A 21068-nucleotide genomic window follows, 5' to 3' on the forward strand; every position below is an offset into this window, starting at 1 on the left:
GTAGAGCAAATAAGCCTGTGCACCACAACTGCTGAAGCCCCTAGAGCCTGTGCTCCACGAGAAAAGCCACTGCAGTGAGAAGGCTGGGCACAGCAATGAAAAGTAGCCCCGGCTCGCCGCAACTAGAAAAAGCCCGTGTCCAACAAGGAAGACCCAGTGCAGCCAAAAAATAAAGTGAATCTGTTAGGTAGGTTAAAAACAAACAAAAAAAGCACCCCAGTGTAGTTTGCTTTGTATGCCTTTTATTCCGGTGAATTGCATCTCCCGTCATGCTTTTAAGAGGCTTGTATCTTCTGCTGGCGGTTCACTCTCCCGGTCTGATGATCTTCTGCGGGGGCAGTCAGGGATGGGGTTGTGGTCGTCGGTCTCTGACTCTCTGGTGTCGCTTTCACAAACAAGCTTCTGGGGAATGAAAGACTTAAGGACAAACATGGGGTGGCAATTTGTGCTATCAACATTCCAGAGGTCGGGGTTGGGGAGACGGGGGGACACTGGAGAGGCGTTTCTGTTGCCCTTCTGCCCTGCATTTGGGAGGCTGACCTTCAGGGGACTCAGGCTGTCCTCTTCCTCCATGGTGCTTTTGTTGACACAGGCAGCCTCGTGCTCCTCCAGCTTCTTGATGGGGACCACGTGGCAGGCGTTGTATTTACAGCTGGCCATCTTTTTGGCTTTCTTGGGGTTCTTTCTCCGACATGATGCCAGGTGGTACTGAAATCTGCTGAGTGGGATTCGGTGGTGAGGGTTGTAAGGGCAAGTTTCTAAGGCTTCTGGCTCCATGGGAACTAGTTGTTGAAGCAGGGTAGCCTGCTGCCCAGAGTCACGATGAAATGCCCTTCATGGAAAAGGCCTTTGGCGAGAAGGATGGAGCGGTCCTCCGTGCCAGTGCTGCCCCTTGGAACTCTGGAGCCGCAGGTCTGAACAACTCGGGCTGCCTATTCTCAGGACCACGAGCGGTGGGTCGGAGGAGGGACAAGGGGCTGATAGGAGCATCTGTACAGACAACAGGCGGTCATCAAGCGGCATGTGAGACGGAAGGACCACACAAAGCAGATGCCAGAGCCCAAACCACAGTGGCCCCGCAGGGAGCTGAAGAAGGGACGTGCCAGCCAGCCCTTGCCTTTAACTCTCACTTATGTGATGCTGCCAGGCAGCTGTGGACGGTCACAATGGGCTTGTGAGTCATCAGCCGAAGTCTTGTTGTCCTTTATTTTCAAGGCATGAGCTGGGCTTGGGGAAAGCTGCCATGCGCAACTACTGGTGACCCGTCATCATTTACCTGTCTTTCTGTTTGTTTTTTTTTTCAATTGAAGTTTATGTTAGTTTCTGGCATACAGCCAAGTGATTCAGCTATACACACACATATATCCTTTTTCATATTCTTTATCATTATGGCTTATTACAAGGTGATGAATATAGTTCCCTGTGCTGTAAAGTAGAACCTTGTTGTTTATTTTACATAGAATAGTTTGTTTCTGCTAATCCCAAACTCCTAATTTATCATTTACCTGTCTTTAAACGTACATGTTTAATATCATTTGTGATATAGTTGGGTTTAAATCTACCGTCTTTTATGCTTGGTTCATTTTCTTCTATCTTCCTTTAAATAGACTTTTAAAAGCTCCATTTCTTTCACTAGTTTGTAAGTTATACATTGTAGAACTAATCGTTTCATGGTTACTCTACAAGTGAAAACAAAGATAATTTATCAAGGCTTAAAGTTAATAAGTATTAGCTTCTTTCTGGGTAATACAGAGCTTTTTCTTCATTTACTTCCGTCGTGATTTATTATGTTTTGTTCCCCGTTTTTTTTTTTTTTTTTTTTTTTTGTGGCCGTACCACATGGCATGTGGGATCTTCCTTCCCTGACCAGAGATCAAACCTGTGCCCCCGGCAGTGGAAGCACAGAGTCTTTAACCTCTGCACCACCAGGGAAGTCCCTGTTGCCTGTATTTTAAGCCTAATTTTTTAAAAAACTTCGCAAGACAGTATTGCTATTATCAAAGTTTGATTACACTTGTGTTCACATTTATTTCTCTCTCCTTTTGCACCTCGACTCACTATGTGGGATCACTTTGTTTCTGCTGGAAGTTTTCTATTTTTAGAATTTCCTCTTGACACACTCTTCTGATTTCATTTGTCTGAAACCATCTTTATCTCACCCTCATTCTTTTTTGCCTTTGTATTTATTTTGACTCTGCTGAGTCTTCACTGCTGCACGGGCTTTTCTCTAGTTGCCGAGAGCCAGGACCACGCTCTAGTTGCAGCACGTGGCCATCTCACTGTGGAGGCTTCTCCTGTTGGGAAGCACGGGCTCTAAGGTGCTCAGGCTTCAGTAGCTGCAGCTCCCGGGCTCCAGAGCACAGGCTCAGTAGTTGGGGTGCTTGGGCTTAGTTGCTCCCCAGCATGGGGGATCTTCCCAGACCAGGGATTGACCCTGTGTCTCCTGCACTGGCAGGCAGATTCTTGACCACTAAGCTATCATGGAAGCTCGCACTCTCATTCTTGGAAGGTGTTTTTGCTGACGGTAGTGGTGCTATTTTCTTTCTTCGTGTTGAATCAGAGCCCAATTTCTTCTAACTTCCGTGTTTGAGAATTCAGAATCCCAGTTACCTCACTTCTTTTGAAACCCATCTGTGTCTTTTCATAGGTCTGTTTCAAAGAACTTTTACCTTTGATTTTCCTACGGTTTCACTAGGTTGTCGACCTGTGGATTTCTTTATACTTATTCTCTCCTTATATTTATTGGCCGCACTTCTGGGTTAAGTGTCTTTCATTCGGTTTGGAAAATGCTCAGTCATTGTCTCTTCAAATAGCTCTTCTACTTTATGCTTTTACTTCCACTGAAATGACAACATTTTCATTCTACTGACATTTCATGTCTAAAGTGAGTTTCGTGGCCACACCTAACTTCAGGGATCAAGGAAGTCCAGGCTTCTCGCATGCATAGGAGGGGGAGAATAGGAACTTTGGCAAGAGTCGTGACAATGTCCCCATTCTGTCTTTTTTTGTCACCAGTAATTTTTCCCCCTTTTCTCTACACATGCAGAGTATGCTACCTCCTCCCCAAGGGAGAAAACCCCCAGACTGGGAGAAGATGCTCAGCCAGTGCCCACCGGGACCTTCCCGGGTTCCATGCAGGACCTCACACTGCATGGGTGGGAATTCTAGTGCCTCCAGCTAAGCTGTCCCCTGTGAGGAATGAGAGGCTTGCAGAGTTTTGTTCACTGTACCCCTGCCACCCACTGGAACGTCCTCTACACAAGGACAGCTCCTGGTATATTTTGCTGAGAAAGGGTCCTTGGAAAACTAACTTCCATACCATTTATGCAACAGAGAGTCCATTTTCTCTAAGCCTGAAACCCAGCGTTGAAGGAGCTATCGGGCCCATGGGGAGTTAACAGGTGGTTCAGCATATGCTCTGATGTGTCCCCAAAGCCCAGCATGGTGTTTGTTGATGATGCTGACAATGTTTTTTTTTTTTTTTTCCCATTCCCATAGCCTCTTTCATGCCCAAACCAGAGGTGGCTGAGGCTCGAGTGATTTAAGCATCTATAAGTCTGTGAATGGAATTGATAATGAAAGCATTTCTTCTGTCACTGAAATCCACATAATAGGGAACAGGGCATTAGCTGTTGTAGGTTTCTTTGTGGCCAAGAACGCATTAGTGGGGCAGGCTAATGTTAATCCATTACGGAGAGAGGGAAGACCAAGCTCATTAATGCTTCTAATGGACCTCTTGAATGGTCCTCCAGCTTTCAGCCTTCTCGAAGCATCTACTTCATGTCCGGGATCTGACAGGTCACTCACCATAGCAACCGGATGGGGGAGAGGGATGCAGATCCACCTGTCTGCACTTCTCAGGCACTTCTCAGGCCTGTACATGTCAGAGACCAATAATGCAAGTGAGGTCAGATCTGCCTTCTGCTCCCTCCCTCCCCACTCTGATCATCTTGAGAGATGCTGCCGACAGCTGGAGATGCAGGCATGGAGAAGGTCACAGAATGTGCAGAAACAGTGGTTCCTGAGAAAGAAAAACTATGTGTCCTGGGCAGCCAAGTCAGCAATCATCATTATGAGGTGGGATGGAGGATCAGAGTCACCATAAATCCGAATCCTTCAGCCTCAGAGAGACTTCAGGTCAGCTTCTCTCTCAGGGCTAACACCCCCTCCCAGGCATCCCTGAAGGATGATCACATAGTGACAGGGAGCTCCTTGTGACCTTCCCAGCCCAAACATTCCCTAGTTAGCTTTATCCTGCATGCGTGTTCACTTACTCAGTCGTGTCTGACTCTTTGCAATCCTATGCACTGTAGCGACATACAGTCCATGGGGTTGCAAAGAGTTCGACACGACTGAGTACACGTACACACAGTAGTCTACTAAATGTGCAATAGTTACACGATTATGTCTAAAGCAACAATCTACACACTTTAAAATTACTTTACGGCTAAAACATTTCTAATCGTTATCTCAGCCTTCAGCGAACTGTAATCTCTTTACAACAGTAACATCAAAGATCACTGATTACACAGATCACCAAAGGATATTTAATAATAACTTAAAAATTCAAAACACTGCAAGAATTGCCAAAATGTGACACAGGGACATGAAGTGAGCAAATGCTGTTGGAAAAATGACTCCAAAAGACTTGCTTGGTGCAGGGTTGCCAAAAGCTTTCAATTGGTGAAAAACACAATAAGGGCTCCCCTGGTGGTCCAGTGGTTAGGAATCCCAGTGGTTAGGCCTGCCAACGCAGGGGACACGAGTTTGATCCTGTCTAGGAAGATTCCACATGCCTCGGGGCAAATAAGTCCGTACAACTTCTGAGCCCACTACAAGAGAAGCCACCACAATGAGAAGTCTGCACACTTATATAGAGAAAGCCCTTGCACACCTGGAAGACCCAGCACAGCCAAAACACAAACAAAACAACACAATAAAGCAAAGTGCCGTAAAAGTGAAGCATGCCTGTACCAGGACACTTCATAAATAGTTGACCCTCAAGAAATAAGAGAAAACATTAAAATGGGATTTCCTGAAACATGGTCCATGGAAAACTAGCTGCTCGAGGCTGTATGAGGAGTTGGGAGCAACGGCTGCACTCTGGAGACACTGAGCCGATGCAAGGTCCACAGTGACTCTGCCTGAGGGCTTCCTGGGTCCCCGATGGTGGCACCAGAATCCCCGGAGCTACTCGCAGGATCCATGCATCAAGGAATGTCAGCTTGGAAAGAACAAGCTCTGTGTCATAAATTAACACAAACGGAAAAGACATTTCATTCAAGCATCTGTGAGGAACTGAGAGAAACACACCATCCTAGGCCACAGAGACAACCTCTGAGGTGCTGACAAGCTGCCTTTTTCTGGCCACATTATCTGACCACAAAACAGAAATTAAAAACAAAGGGACAAACAGAAAAAAATTAAACCACTTGGAAATTGATTCCTAAATAATTCAAACAATGGAACAAAACTGCAATTATAGGCCATTCAGAACACAACAATTGGAACGCCGCATAGCAAAACTCGTAGAATGTAACAAAAGAGTCCCAGGGCGCAAATACTTGTGTTATTACATGGGGAAGACTGAAAGTTAATGAAGCGTCCAACTCAAGAAGCTAGAAAATATGCCACAAGATAAACCTAGGGAGAGAATTAAAAGTAAGGGTAAAAATTAATGAGACAGAAAACATAAAAATCAGTACAACTGGTAAATCTAAGACTCAGCTACTTACAAACTGGTATAAGACCCCTAGACTTATAAGAGCTTCCTAAAGGGAGGGGGTGGAAGCAAGTGAGAGAGAGAACATGAAAGGAGAAAGAGAAAGGAAGAAAGAAGGGAGAGGGGAAGGGAGGAAATTAAAAAAGGAGAGAGGGAGAGAAGAAGGAAGGAAAGAAAGAAAGAATAAAGGGAGGAAAGAAAGACAGGAAGAAGGGAAGAAAGAAAGGAAATGTAGCCAAAGATGCAGAGAAGAGTTTTCACATTAGAAGAGAATACTAAATACATATTACTAAATACTAAATTTAATAAATACTAAATACATAATACTAGTTAATTTGGAGCATTCAATGGAGAATGCATGTCAACTCAGGCTGCCATAATAAAATACCACAGAGTTGGACATGACTGAAGCGACTTAGCGCACATGGGGGATCTGGTTCCCTGAGTGGGGATCAGACCCCTGCATTAGGCCCCCCTGTATCAGTAGTGCAGAGTCTTACCACTGGACTGCCAGAGAAGTCCCTGTCTCATTCCGTTTTACTATCTGTAAGTGAGCATACATACAAAGGGATGTATGGGTGGCTGAAAAAGCCCAAGTTCATTTTCTCATAATTCTGGAGCCGAGACATCCAAGCTCTATGCTTAAGGGGGTCTCTGTTTGCTCAAGCAGCCTGAAGTCAGCCAGACCCCTTCCTACACCTGGACACAGAAACAACTCAGACCTCATTCCATCATCGGTGTGACACGGGGCTGGGGCCGAGGTGCTAGGAGCCAGCCCTCCTGACGCTCCCCAGGGGTCACATCAACTCTGAGTGTGAGTCGAGGACAGCTGCCCTGTGGATTTGCTTCCCTGCTCCCTGCTGCTTGGAGCTCCCCAGTTTTATGGTTTCCTCCCAGGGATGTGACTCTGTCTTCATCTGGCTTCTTCCAGAAGCAGAGCCTGAAGCAAGGATTCAAGTTCAAGTTGTTTACTCTGGAAGTGCAGGTAAGGTTGGGGAAGTCAGACACCTTTGTATGTATGCTCACTTACAGATAGTAAAACGGAATGAGACAGGGACTTCTCTGGCAGTCCAGTGGTAAGACTCTGCACTACTGATACAGGGGGGCCTAATGCAGGGGTCTGATCCCCACTCAGGGAACCAGATCCCCCATGTGCGCTAAGTCGCTTCAGTCATGTCCAACTCTTTGCAACCCCACAGACTGTAGCCCACCAGGCTCCTCCGTCCGTGGGATTCTCCAGGAAAGAATACTGGAGTGGGTTGCCACGCCCTTCCTCTAGGGGATCTTCCCCACCCAGGGATTGAAGTCTCCCCTCTTAAGTCTCCCGGATTGGCAGGCGCCACATGGGAAGCCCAGATCCTCCAAGCCACGACGACAGATCCTGCATGCTGCAAGGAATACTGAAGATCCTGCGTGCCCCAGCTAAGACCCAGTGTAGCCAAACAAATAAATTAATATATATATATATAAATAAAAGACTGAGACAAAAATGACAGCAGTTTATTCTCTGTACTTTTTAAAAACTTCCATTGAGTATATTTTTTTCATAACAAGAAGAGACCAAGCAAAAATCATACTTAGAAAAACATTTATGTAAACGACTGGAGATTTGCAAATACTTTAACAAGTATTGTAATAGGGTTAGGCGAGCGCACAGCTGTTAGCGTGAGATCTTTAGCATTCGCTCATCAGCGCGCCTGTTTGCTAGTTAGAGTTATCGCGAGACCTTTAGCGCCAGACCCTGAGTGCAAGTTTCGGGGTCCCGCTCTGCCAATGGTCAGCTTGCATGGGTCCTCGAGGCAGAATGCATGAGGGATGGATCAGAGCCTTCTCCCGGGTCCCTCCAGGTCCTTCAACCTCAGGGCAGCAGATGAGCTGGGGTCTCAGGGCCACGCTGAGGGTTGTGTCCCCCAGATCTCCTGCATCCTCACCTCACCACTGCCGCCCACCAGCCAGGCCCCCAGACCCTGAAGCAGGAGGGAACCCCTCCTACATCCCCACCTCTGTGACCTTATGGCGGTGGCTGTATCTGTGGGTCACGGTCCATAGAGGCCTCATCAGTTGGAGTATATGGACACCACCATTAAGGTACTAGCTTCAACCAGCTTCAGTCTCTCCACTCAAGTTTCCAAACTTGGCCCAGCATAGATCAGTTGCCTACTCCTAGGAGGTGGCCAGAGGTCACGGTTAAGTTGCAAGGACACTGTACAGAATTACTTAAGGTCCACCTCTGTGGTCGGGGCTGTTCTCAAAGGAGGACAATTGTGATGAGCTGAGTGGGGAATGAATCTGCTTGGTATCTGTTACATGTATTTCTCTGGGTCCCGTACAAATGACTCTCTCCAGGTTAAATGGCAAGCCCGAGGGCAGGTGGGGTCCTGGGCGCCTGGCTTCCTCGGTGATGACGGCTGGGTGGGGTCTGGAGAACCTAATCCTAAGGGCACCGTCAGCTGAGATCGGTCACCTCACTTGATGTCTGAGCACCGACGGGAGGATGCAGACAGGATGCTGGACGAAGCCTCGTGGGCAGGGTAATTGACCCTCGCAGGAGCCCCGTCTTTTTAGCCCAGGCCTGGACCTTGAAGGATGAGAGTTGAACTTTGGGACTGTGCCCTTTCTTGTGAGATTAGAGAATAACATTTGTTTGGTGGAGGCTTCCAGGAACATAGGGATCTGACCTCCAAGAACAAAGAATCTGACACCAAGAAGTTTGCAACAACTAACCACACCCCTCCATCACCTTTCCTATGAAAGGGCTTTGCTGAAAGTTTTCAGAGATTTGGGGTTTTTTTTTTTTTTTTTTTTTAAGGCGTGAGCCACCCTAATCTCCTTGCGTGGTCCTGCAGTACACGTTTTTGTGCTCCAAACTCTGACGTTTTGGTATTGCTTGGCCTCACCGTGTGTCAGGCACATGGACTTGCATTCAGTAACGGTATGGGTAATCAAGCCATCTCCCTCCCTCTGACGGCCTTTGGGGAAACTTATGGGAAAAGGTATAAAGCACAGAACTCAGAATTACCCCAGCCAAGGGGTAAGGAGTCTGGAACGTGTGTACACCAACTTCCAAAACTCTCATTTGTTGAGGGACTGTAAGTTCCTTGACACTTCCAATCTGCCAAGTGTGGGCAGTTTTGGGAGCAAGAGACACCCAGGTCCCCCACTCCCCTCTGTAAATGCAGAGACTGAGGTGGAAGCTGGCCAAAACACTGAAAAGTCCCATGGATATACAAGAGGCAGTGATCACTTCCTACACAGGAATTTATTTCTTCTTATTCGGTGACTTATTTCTTACTTGGTAAGCTGGTGGTCCCCACCAAACTCAATTTTTTTTCTGATTTGTAGCATCTGCCAATTTCCATGGTGTAAACACTCCTGCTAAGGCCAGTTTCAAGCTACCAATGGTTTAATAACCAGCTCCCAAATTTCAGCTCTTGTGAGCGTCACCCAGCTCACCAGCCGTCAGTTCTTCCTTCCCGTATTACATTTCACCGCAAGGTTGTGAGCATGTGGTTTGGGTTCCTTCCTGGTTTATGTGCTCATACAGATTTTCCTGGGTTTTCTCTTTGATCACTTCAGTGAGCATCTGAATACCACTGTCAGTCACCTGGAAGTCTCTTCACTTTCAACCTTTAGGTGGCATTTCATGGATGTGGACTTTTCGTAAACTGCATTGATGTGAGGACAGGGAGGAAAAGTTGCTGCTGCCCAAGGCTCTCTCTGACTTCTCAGAAGGAAATGCCAACTTCACTGGCGAGACCGCAGATTGGTGAGTCCACTTCTACTAGTGGGAAGGTCACCGGCTCTTCCACGTGCCCTTTCATGTGACTGGGTGAATGCCATCTCCTCTTTCCTGGACCTCATTTTCTTTTTAATTTATTTTAATTTATTTTTTGGCCTTGTTGTGAGGCATGCTGGATCTTAGTTCCCTGACCAGGGATGGAACCTGTGCCCCCTGCAATGGAAGTGTGGATTCTTAACCACTGGATCCCCAGGGAAGTCCCTGGATCTCATTTTCTAATACACCTGCTCTGGTGTGCTGGGTTGCCAAGTAAAATACAGGACACCCAGTTAAACCTGAATTTCAATTAAACAATGATACTTTTTAAGCTCAAGTTGGGCTCCCCTGGTGGCTCAGACAATAAAGAATCTGCCTGTAATACAGGAGACTTGGGTTTGATCCCCAGGTTGGGAAGATCCCGTGGAGAAGGAAATGGCAATACACTCCAGTATTCTTGGCTGGAGAAATCCACAGACAGAGAAGCCTGGCAGGCTACAATCAGTGGGGTCACGAAGAGTTGGACACGACTGAACGACTAACACTTTCGCTTCAAGTCCCAAATATTGCATGGGACATACTTATGCTGAAAATATATACTTATGTGTCCAAATTGGATCATGTTTCAATGCATGGTGGCTGAATTTTCCCCATGTTAGAAGGATCCTAATGAGAGGATCTTTTTTTTTTTTTTTTTTTTTTTAAGGTCTTCGAGGTGTAGCTCAGAATCCCCAAGGATAGAAATTTATTACCCCACAATGGGAATGGGATGTTAGCCTCAGTCACACCACAGGGGCTGAGGTAGCTGTGAGATTCTGGAAGCTTAGACATGCAAGCTTCCAACAACAAGTAGTTAAAGCTGATGCAAGAGCAGATAAAAATAATAAAATTAATTTTTTATATTCATTAATAAATGCTATTGTGCCTGGAGATGATCTATCATATAACATGTCAGTTTGGGGAGGTTTATTTTTTTAATTTTTTCGGTCATTTATTACATGACATATTTCTCCAAAGCTAAGTAAATATTTTTATTAAAAAATTAAGAAACAAGAAGTTCTTTGGTGTTTATCTAAAATTCAAATGTACAGGGGCATCCTGTATTTTTACTTGCTCTATCTGACACCCCATGAACTGGTGACCTTGCCCTTGTCCCAGTCCAAGCCTAATCATAATAGTGTGGAAACTTTGGGTTTGTATTTTCTTGTTTGGAGAGTCTGTCTCTTGGGAACTTCATGAGACGGGCTGGTTGGCAGAATAGGAATTAGTATTCCTGGGTCCTCCAGCAAAGCACCATCAAACATCATGAAAACCTTACTTTGAAGTCTAATAATTTGGATTTGCATTTGGGATTCAGCTTAAGTCTCTGATGAATATAACCTGTGAACATTTAATGTCTCACCTACTTTGTTTGGCTTAGTTCTGTCATTTTGTTTCTAATGAGCCATGTTTTCTCTGGTTAGTTTTCTTTGGTGGTTTAGAAGTCATACCTCTTATTTTTATAATACAAGACATTATTCTAAATACAACAATCTAGATCTCCCATCATATGCTTTTTCTTCCTCTCATATATCATACTTTCTGGGGAAATCATTTGGGATTTTTACAGGCAGATGATTATGATCATGGTTATTCAAAATAAATTATTTTAACATATTATATATCTTAAGCTTTAATACTTATTTCTGATAATTGGGAATAAGTTGCATGCATCACTATTTATAGTCAGCATATTTATAGCCTACTATAAACATAGCAATATTTATAGTCATCTTTGCATTGTGGTTGTTAGTTTCTATTTTCTTTGGACTGTCTTTATCCTACCCTTGAATCTGCTGTTTGGATTCTTCAGTCTTTTTTTTGTTTAATCACGTATATGTTTTTGGTTGCACTGAGTGCGTGTTGCTGCATGCGGGTTTTCTCTCATTGTGGTGAGCAGGGGCCACTCTTCGTTGTGGTGTGTGTGCTTCTTATTGTTGTGGCTTCTCATGCTGCAGAGCGTGGGCGCTAGGGTACAGGTGCTGTCCTTGGGGTGCACAGGCTGAGTTGCGCCGAGGCATGTGGGATCTTCCCAGACCAGGGATCGAACCCGTGTCCCCTGCAACGGTTGGTGGATTCCTAGCCACTGCACCACCAGGGAAGTCCTGGATTCTTCAGTCTTATTCTCTGCCACTGGGCCACTGAACTCGAGTCCCCTGGGCTGTTTTCTCTTCTCTCTTCCTGTCTGTATTGTGGACAACTCACCATAAGCAGCTCAAGATCCAAACCACCGCTGAGTGCAAACCCACGAAGCCACTTTGCCAACTGATGCCTCCCCTTGGACGTCTCATGGGACCTCACACCTAGACTGCCCGAACTGTCTGAAAACCACCTTCCGCCCTACCAGGCCCCGTGTTGAAGCTTCTGTCTCAACTGACCATACCGCCGCCTGTCCACTTCCATCCACTCAGCAGCACAGCGGTTCTGATCCTTCCTTTCCCTCACTTCCACCCCCACGTCGAATCTATCGCCACGTCCTGCCGCTCTTAACTTTGGGGCAACTCTTGAATCTATCCAGTTTTCCTCATCCCATCACCGGTGCTCTAATTCTAGGGACGACTGTCTCTGGTCTGGTCTGAAGTCTCCTAACTGGCCTCCCCACCACCCCTCTGGCCTCTTTCTGGACCAGACCCAGAGGGGACATCCAGAAATCCAGATACACTGCCCCTCTTCTGCTTCCCACTGCGATTAAGATATTGGGGAGGGGCAAGAGAGGGGTCGAGAATTAAGGGGTACAAGCTGCTATGTATAAAGTAAATAATCTGCAAGGACATATTGAACAGCACAGGGAATACAACCAATCGTTTATACTAACTTTAAACGTAGTATAGTCTGTAAAAGTTTTGCATAGCTATGTTGTATACCTGAAACGAATAGAATATTGTAAATCAACTGTACTTTATAATAATAATAATAGTAAAAAGAATTCTGATACAGTCAGGATTCCTCAGGTGCCCATGAGACCCTCCACACCAGGCTGGGCCTGGAGGATGTTTCTGCTTCTCTCCTCTCAGCCTGTCATGGGCTCTTGGCATCTCCTGTTTTGAAAATCTGATTTTCTCTTTTGGTGTGATTACGCTCCTACTCGCCCTTAGAGCTCAGCCTCCCCTGAACTCCCTGCGAGGTTAAACTCCTCTATTCTTTGCCCTCATAGTCCTAGTGCCTTTCCTTCACGGCGCTTTATGACGCTGTTGCTTTATGATTCATTACTGTCCCTCTTCTGAGGAGCACCTCCCTCCCCCAGGAGGCTAGAAGCCCCCAGAGGCACGGATCGTGTCTGTATCAACTCCCTACTGTGTCCCCAGTGCCCGGCAGAGCACCAGGTGCCTAGTGGTGCCCAAGAAATATCTGTTAACTGAATGAGTAAGTGACTGATGTGCAGCTGGTCACAAGCGACACTGAAGGTCACCCCTAGTACTAACAGAGCTTGTGGCTGAGACCCCAGCGGAGGGAAGATCCCTGAGAAAGCTGAGGGACTGAGAGTCAGATGTTCAGAGTTTTGAGTTCCCGAGGGCTCTTGAAAGCTTTGGCTTTTGATTACAAGAGCCAGAAGCAGAAGAGAGAGAAATGTTCCTGTTTGCTTGTTTTTGTCATTGTTCTTGAAGCTTGGCTTGGCATATGGCACACAAAACTACAGGAACCCCAAAGCACTATAATTTACACCATAAACCACAGGGTGGGGAAGAATGGGTGGCGATGAAGACTATTTCCCTGCTCTAGAGGAGATGAGTTGAATGAGCGAATGTGGAAGGAACCGGATGAGAAGGCTGGGTCAGGGTTTAGAATTACTGGGTTCCCCGAGAAGGTGTCCCGCATTCTGTCCTCCAAGGTGAGAGCAACCTCAGTCAAGGTGGTAGGGATCCCAGAAAAGGCCTCATAGAAAGTCCAACATGGCGCCTGACTACTGGCGCCTGGTGGCCAAGGGAAGTATAGCAATGGAATGATCTGAGCACAGACAATGTCAGTGAGACCAGCGACCCCAGCACAGCATAGAGGAGCAGGCTGGAGTCCTCAAGCCCCCAGAGAGGGTGTGTATGTGGCTGACAGTGGACAGAGGCTGTCTGAGTGGGTTACAGCTGCTGCTGCTTAGGCACTCAGTCGTGTCAGACTCTGTGCGACCCTACGGACTGTAGCCCGCCAGGCTCCTCTTTCCTTGGAATTCTCCAGACAAGGCTACTGGAGTGGGTTGCTATGCCCTCCTTCAGGGGATCTTCCCAACTCAGGGATTGAACCAGGGTCTCCTGCGTCGCAGGTAGATTCTTTACCAGTGAGCCACCAGGGAAGCCCCGTGGGTTACAAGGTCCCAAGAATTATCAGGGGCCCATGGCCGAATTGTAGTTCCTGCAGCCGGAATCGAGGGGACCCAGACTCAGATGCCAGTGAGGGCTGAGGGCGGCTCGAAGCCACATAGCCCTCCCAGATGCTGGCGCGGTATGTAACCCCTTCCCACCCCAGCTTGGCTTGCCTCTGGGTGGCGCATGCGCACACGTGTGAAACCTGAAGACACGTGGCATTTACTGAAAGAAAAGCTGAGTGAAGTGGCTCTTCTGCTTAGTGTTTGTCACTTTGCTTCCCCACCTTCAGTGGAAACTGGAGCTTACAAGCTAGAATGAATTTAAATAGGAGGAAATAGGGAAATTAATAGATTTTTTTTTCTTTTTCTTTTTAATGTTGGAATTGCTTTTATGGGATGAGCGCAGCAGACCTGCCCATGGACGGGTTAGCGGCTTGGAAGCAGCTGAATCCCGGAACCCCCACACGCCACCTACCTGTGTTAGTGGAACATGCAAAGCTCAGTCAGAGGGTAGAGGTGGGGAGTATTAATAGGTTTTTAATCCCTGAGGAATGTGGTCAGGGAAATTTATACTTACTACATAGACTGACCAACGCCTGTGTTACTTGAGCTTCCAGCAAGAAACAGAATCCAATTCAGGTGGACTTAATGAGGGGAGTAATACTGGGGAGTGGATGGAGTAAAGGGACCCAGTTACCTGGGCGTCAGGGTCCCTTTGGAGAGGGAAATGGCAACCCACTCCAGTATTCTTGCCTGGAAAATCCTATGGATGGAGGAGCCTGGCAGGCTACAGTCCATGGGGCCACAGAATCGGACACGACTGAGCGACTTCGCTTTCACTTTTGCAGGATCCCAGGGATCCCAAGGAAGAGCAGCAGTGAGGAGCCTGGGGGAGCGGGCAAGGGCAGGGGGTTCCACTGAGAACTGGAGGCAGAAAGTAGGGGCCACTCAGCAGGAGCTGTGGTCATGTAGGGGCTGAGCTACTGCCAGAAGGGAGACCCAAAGGAGGGAGACAGCAGGGAAGAAATATTGCCATTTCTGGCTCCTCCCAGCCTCTGGGATCTGGAGGCCAGCCAGCAAGGGTGTCAGGGTGGTACAGTCCACAGGGGCCAGTTTTTTGGGCACAGAGCAGGGTGGGAAGATGGGTAGGTTGGAGTGGGGGTTGAAGAAAAGCTAGCACACCCTTCGGATTGACTGGATGGGGAGACTGAGGCCCAGGCAGGGGAAGGACAGAGGACTGTCCCGGGGACCTCATTCTCCTATTAGAGCTCATTGTCCCAAACTGCTCTGCTGTATTTCCTTAACACACAACTGAATTTTCTCATTTCCAAACCTTATTATGAAAAGGAATCATCAAATGCAAAAACGTAGAAGAACATATCCATAACATGTTGGTGTCTATTCTTCTAGATTTCCTCTGTATGCTTGAACACACACATTTAATAAAAATGAGAGTGGGCTTAATAAGGCGGGACAAGGAGGGGCCAGCACTCAGTGAGTCAGCAGCTGGTGTCCTTGAAGGTGAGGAAGAGGAAAACGGAAAAAAAAAAAAAAAAAAGCCAAACACAAAAATCCAGTGGAGGGGAAGAATGGTGGTTTTGGGGTGGCCTCAGTTTCCCCAGCTGCTCCTGGGCAGGGGTGTTGTGAGGATTAGAGATGAAACAAGCAAACAGCAGAGCACTCATGAGTACCCCCGGGGAGTTCCTTTCACCCTCTGGGCCTCAACTTGCTCAACCATACAGGGTCGTCCCAGCTCCCACGTTCCTCTGGCTTGGGCTCTGCCCTGGGGATTGCCTGGCCCTGACATTTGCATCCTTAGAGTTGCTCTGGGAGGGGCCAGGTAAAGCCTCATGTGCCCCATCTATGAGGTCGCACAGAGTCGGACACGTCTGAAGTGACTTAGCAGCAGCAGCAGCCCCAAAACTTGGTACAGGCCCTATCGGAGGTATGTGAGTGATGTGTGATGGTGTTTCTGTGGGTAGTGCTTCCCTTAATAGTTACATACAGGCTTTAATGAATGTCAGCAGGGCTGATCATAAACATATTTTTAAAAATATTTATTTTTGGCTGCACGGAGTCTTAGCTTGTGCACAGGCTTTCTCTACTTGCGGAGGGTGGGGGCTGCTCTCTAGTTGCGGGGAGCGGGCTTCTCATTGCGGCTGCTTCTCTTGTTGCAGAGCACAGTCTCTCAGGGCACTTGGGCTTCAGCAGCTGTACAGCACAGGCTCAGTTGCCCCACGGCATGGGCGATCTTCCTGGACCAAGGACTGAACTGGTGTCCCCTGCATTGCAAGCTGGATTCTGAACCACTGGACCACCAGGGAAGCCCCCATAAACATGTTTGACAGCTGGCATGACAATCAGGATGGACTGTGTCAGTGACTCGAGTGTGTCTCTGGTTGTCCATAACTGAAGCAGAGCAGCCGGCCTGGTGACTGGGGTGCTGACTGTCCCCCAAGAGTGGTTCATGTTGTTTTCAGCACGCAGGCTCCAAGATCCTCAGACAGCAGTCCTGGGCTCCAGACCTACTCCAAGCTTTAGCTCTGATCACATCCCTGTCTGCCCCCTAGGAGGTGGGGAGGGCAGGAAGGGGTTTGGGGTGGTGTGGAGAGCCTGGGAGACCCCTTGTTGGTCAGCCTGTTTCTGGGGCATTTATCCAAGTGGGGCTTCTGGTCCCACCCAGCTGTTTTATCAGGAGGCTAGGGCCTCTTCAGAGGATTCTAGAGCCAGGTAGAACCCCCGCCCCCCACCATCCCCTACTGCTCACTGTCATTCCCCTTATCTTCAGGTGTGGGTTTGTAAATTACTTGTGTTTCACTGCTTTTTTTCAGTTTTCATCAATTTTCAATGTGGGATAAAAATACAGAAAAAAAAATACATCCAGCTCGTAGGTTCAGGTTTATATGATTGTAACTGCTTCCTGGAACCCCCTCCATCCTTTCCCAATTACAGCCTCCTTCCTTCTCCCAGAGATTACCCATATCCTGACCTTTAGCATAATAATTTCTGTGCTGTTCTTTATAGTTTCACCACTTGGGCAAGTCATTGTTTATATTTGTTTGTAGAATGATAATCTTTATTTTAAAAAAGCCTTGGAAATCCTTGTTTTCTTTTTTCCCCCACTCCATGTTTCCCCCTCCTCCTATTTATGGTAAATGAATTTTTTTCCTCCTTTCTACAGTAGGTATTCAAATTTCTCTTTTAAAATGAGTATTTTATGTACAAATATTTAGAGGGAAAAAAACAATAGTTCAAGTGTCATATGAAATGGGAAAAATGGTGGTGTTACCCAAAGGACCAAAGTTTGGGAAACACTGTGTTCCATTTACAAAGGGAGAGAAGTCCTGGAGAGGTCATTGTAGAGTCAGGGATGGAAGGAAGGGGCACATCCGCTACGGACCCGGTCCTTCTGGAAGCTCAGCAGCTGCAGCGCCACCATGACCACCAGAGGGCAGCACGGCCCCAGTTTCTGCTGCCCTCGCAGCTTCGCTCCCCGGCAGCTCAAGGGGTGGAGGGCTGGGTGGCCCACCCCATCCCCATCCCTCCTTGGGATTCACCCGAGTCTAGAGACCCTGAAACGGAGGTCTGGGACACACGCCCTTCAAAATTACCTGGGCATCCAGAAATTATTATGTTAACAATGTAGATTTGGGGGCCCTCTGGAATCCATTGAATCTGTACCCCTGGAGGTCCAGACGTGGGAAGTGGGATGAGGTGTGTGTGTGTGTGTGCATGTGTGTGCGTGTGTGTGTATGTGTGCGTGTGTGTGTGTGTGTGTGTGTGCGTGTGTGTGTACACCTACAGTCTGCTGCTGCTGATGGCAGTCGCTGATTACCACGTGGAGCAGAGCAAGTTTGACAAGTTGGAAGCTTTGGGCTTGCGTTTTGGCCCCATTTCTTATCCCAATGGATGGAAAATTTTGTTTCTTAGTATTTTGTATTCATCCATCATCCATCTGTCCATTTATCCATCATCTGTCCAATATAGTACCTAAACTCTCACGAGTCCTTTTTAGACACGGAGACAGAATGATGGCTTCCACCTTCCTGGAGTTCATGCTTTTGTGGAAGGGGCTGCTGCTGCTGCTGCTAAGTTGCATCAGTTGCATCCGACTCTGTGCGATCCCATAGACAGCAGCCCACGAGGCTCCGCCGTCCCTGGGATTCTCCTGGCAAGAACACTGGAGTGGGTTGCCATTTCCTTCTCCAATGTGTGAAAGTGACAAGTGAAAGTGAAGTCGCTTAGTCATGTCTGACCCTCAGCGACCCCATGGAATGCAGCCTTCCAGGCTCCTCCGCCCATGGGATTTTCCAGGCAAGAGTACTAGAGTGGGGTGCCATTGCCTTCTCTGGTGGGAGGGGCAGATAATAGCAAATAATCCCACAAACATGAAATTACAAGTTGTAAATAGCTGCTTTGAAAGGAGAGGAAGGCAGGTGTGATTCGAGTAAAGAACTATGGGACCATGTGGGAACGTGGGAGGAGCTCTTCCTTTAGGAAATTAGGCTTGAATTGAGATCTGAAGGGAGAGTAGGAGTTAGGTAGGCAAAGAGTCAGGAGGAAGAGTGTTTCAGGTGAAGGGCTCTGTGTGTGCAAAGGCCCTGGGGTGAGAACGAGCTCACTGCTTTTGAGGAACTGCAAGGGGGCAGCAGGGAGAAAGGAGGAGAGGGGCTGGACAGTAGGTGGGGATACTCAGGCTCTAAAATGGGGCAGTAAGGCTTGTCTTGGGTTCCCAGGTGGTGCTAGTGGTAAAGAACCCACCTGCCAGTACAGGTAGTCATAAAGGACGTGGGTTTGATCCCTGAGTCAGGAAGAGCCCCTGCAGGAGGAAATGGCAACCCACTCCAGTATTCTTGCCTGAAGAATTCCGTGGACCGAGGAGGCTGGCCGGTTATAGTCCATAGGGTCGCACAGAGTCAGACACAACTGAAGCGACTGAGCATGCATACGCACACGCAAGGTTTGTCTTGCAAAGGTGATTAAGTGTAATAATGAGTCCAAAACATCTTGTTTAGTACACAGCTGGTGTCATAGATGTGGAAGAGTGTGAGGGGAGGGCACCTAGAGGGCACGGCCAGGTTAAAGACTGAGCTGTGGGAAAGCCCCAGGCAGGTGTGGGCACTGGAGGCGTCTCGGTTGATGATTCGTGGCAGGGCACAGCTGAGAAGCATGTTTTCACCACGGTGAAAATTACCGTTGGCATCATTCTCTTGCTGAAAACAAAGTGAAATTGGAGAACAGGCTGTTGTCTTGAACTAGGCCAAGATGACTAATTATTAGATTCGTTTTCTGAAGGTTACCATATACAGACATGTGATTGGGAGGAGAGAGGAGAGTTTGGAAACCTGACTCATTCTGAAACTCCGATTACATGGAACGCGTGCGAGGTTTCTGAGCAGAATGACTGTGAACATTCAGTTTCACTCAGCTGTCACCACAGGCGTGACACAAAACAAAATGTTTGCATCAGCTCCAGAGAGCATCTTGGGGTAGGTCGCGGCAGCACCTGGGGGAACCTCGGCCAGGTTGTACAGGGTGTGAATGTGGGGCCGGTATTGAGTTTAGGGAGGGAGCACCGGACCCCCAGTCCCAGCCATGGCTTTGACCCTTAGTGACCATGCGGCCTTGGCTAACTCTCTCTTTTCTTTTTTAAATATATTTTTTGATTGGAAGATAATTGCTTTATAATGTTGCGTTGGTTTCTGCCATACAACTCGAATCCGCCGTAAGGATACGCATGTTCCCTTGCTCTTGAACCTCCCTCCCTGTTTCATCCCCATCTCACCCCTCTGGGTCGTCACAGAGCACCCAGCTGAGCTCCCAGGGTCAGATGGCAGCTTCGCACTTGCTGGCTGTTGTACACATACTATGTCAATGCATTTACCAAGTTCACCCCCCCCTCCTCCCCCACTGTGGCCGCAAGTCCGTGCTCTGCATCTGCATCTCCATTCCTTCCCTGCAAACGGGTTCGTCAGTACAGTCGCTCTAGATTCCATATGCGCGTTAATATGTGATATTTGTTTTCCCTTTCTGACTTGCTTCACTCTGTGTAACAGGCTCTAGGTTCATCCACCTCAGTTCAGCTGATTCACGTTTGTTCCTTTTTATGGCTGTGACCCGCTCTTTTCTTTGGAGCTTAATTCTCCATCTGGGAAAAGGAGGGCCAGACCAGCTGCACGAGCCCAGCATGGTCCAGTCTTTTGAGATGCACAAGTCCACTGGAGTCCAAATAGTCCCAGATCCAAAGGGCCCCTCAAGGCCCTTGAACCCCTTCAACACTCACTTCCCAACCCTGGGACTTGCGGTGGAGTATTCATGAAGTATCAGGGTTGAACATGGCCGAGGGCTTTCTAAGTGCCCAGTGCAGTACTGGACACTCAGACATACCTGGCCTATTGTCCTCTTCACTTGGCTTTTCACGTGCAAGGCCTTTATTCCTAACTTTGAGGCTTTATTCCTAACTTTAAGGCCTTTATTCCTAACTTTGAGGCTCAGAGGGGCTAAGCAATTTCCCCAAGCCCCCCACTGAATATGGGGCAGAGGTGGCTTGTTCCTCAAGCCAATTTGATTCCAACCCCTTCCTGATTTTGGAAACTGACTCTACCATCTCATTTAATCCTTACAACAACAAAGCCATGAACAGATATCCAGGTTGAAAGGCTTCTTAGCAAAACAGTGGAGGAGACCTTGCCTGTGAGCAGGAGGCCTGATGGTTTCCACACCCTTCCTCCACTTTCCAGCCTAGGACATGAAGGCAGAGAGGTTTCATTGCCCATGTGGCATGAGACTGTCCATCTGCCCCTTCCTGTGGTCAAACTCAATGGTGCCAGAGCATCACTGAATAGAACTGAAGCCATGTTCAGTTCCCTGGGTTGGTTGTCTAAATAATCTTCCAATGGTGGTATTAAAAACACACAATTTTTGCCTTAAACCTTGGCTTCATGGCTAAGTCTTCAAGTCAGATATGTCTTACTGGGTACTTCCTGAATGTACTTACTGCCATCTATGGGTATCTGACACCAAGCAACTAATTGGCTGTGTCTGGACCTGAATCTCACCACCCAACAATGGGATTGCCCAAGAATCAGTCACCCTATAGACCCTAAGCTTGTCATTCTTATCAAGATGAGAATGGTGCTAAAAATGAACACGAGCCACTATTCATTATCAGCAATATATTTAAGAATATAATGCATAATTTAAAGTAATTTTTAAAGATTTTTCTTGATGTGGGCCAT

The 21068-nt window shown here is 47.5% G+C and overlaps 1 protein-coding gene across 1 annotated transcript; it reads right to left on the bottom strand.

The window, feature by feature from the left end:
• Positions 1–222: 222 nt before the first annotated feature.
• GTSF1L (gametocyte specific factor 1 like) lies at positions 223–1121 on the bottom strand. The gene has a single exon (NM_001079601.2). The coding sequence runs from the start codon at positions 775–777 to the stop codon at positions 268–270; it is 510 nt and encodes a 169-aa protein (NP_001073069.1). The 5' UTR covers positions 778–1121; the 3' UTR covers positions 223–267.
• Positions 1122–21068: the final 19947 nt, after the last annotated feature.

Source organism: Bos taurus, chromosome 13 (genome assembly GCF_002263795.3).
Source record: "Bos taurus isolate L1 Dominette 01449 registration number 42190680 breed Hereford chromosome 13, ARS-UCD2.0, whole genome shotgun sequence".
Taxonomy (NCBI): domain Eukaryota; kingdom Metazoa; phylum Chordata; class Mammalia; order Artiodactyla; family Bovidae; genus Bos; species Bos taurus.

Bases quoted from the DNA above. Each gene is read 5' to 3' on its own strand.
- GTSF1L (NM_001079601.2), bottom strand. From the start codon at position 777: ATGGAGCCAGAAGCCTTAGAAACTTGCCCTTACAACCCTCACCACCGA.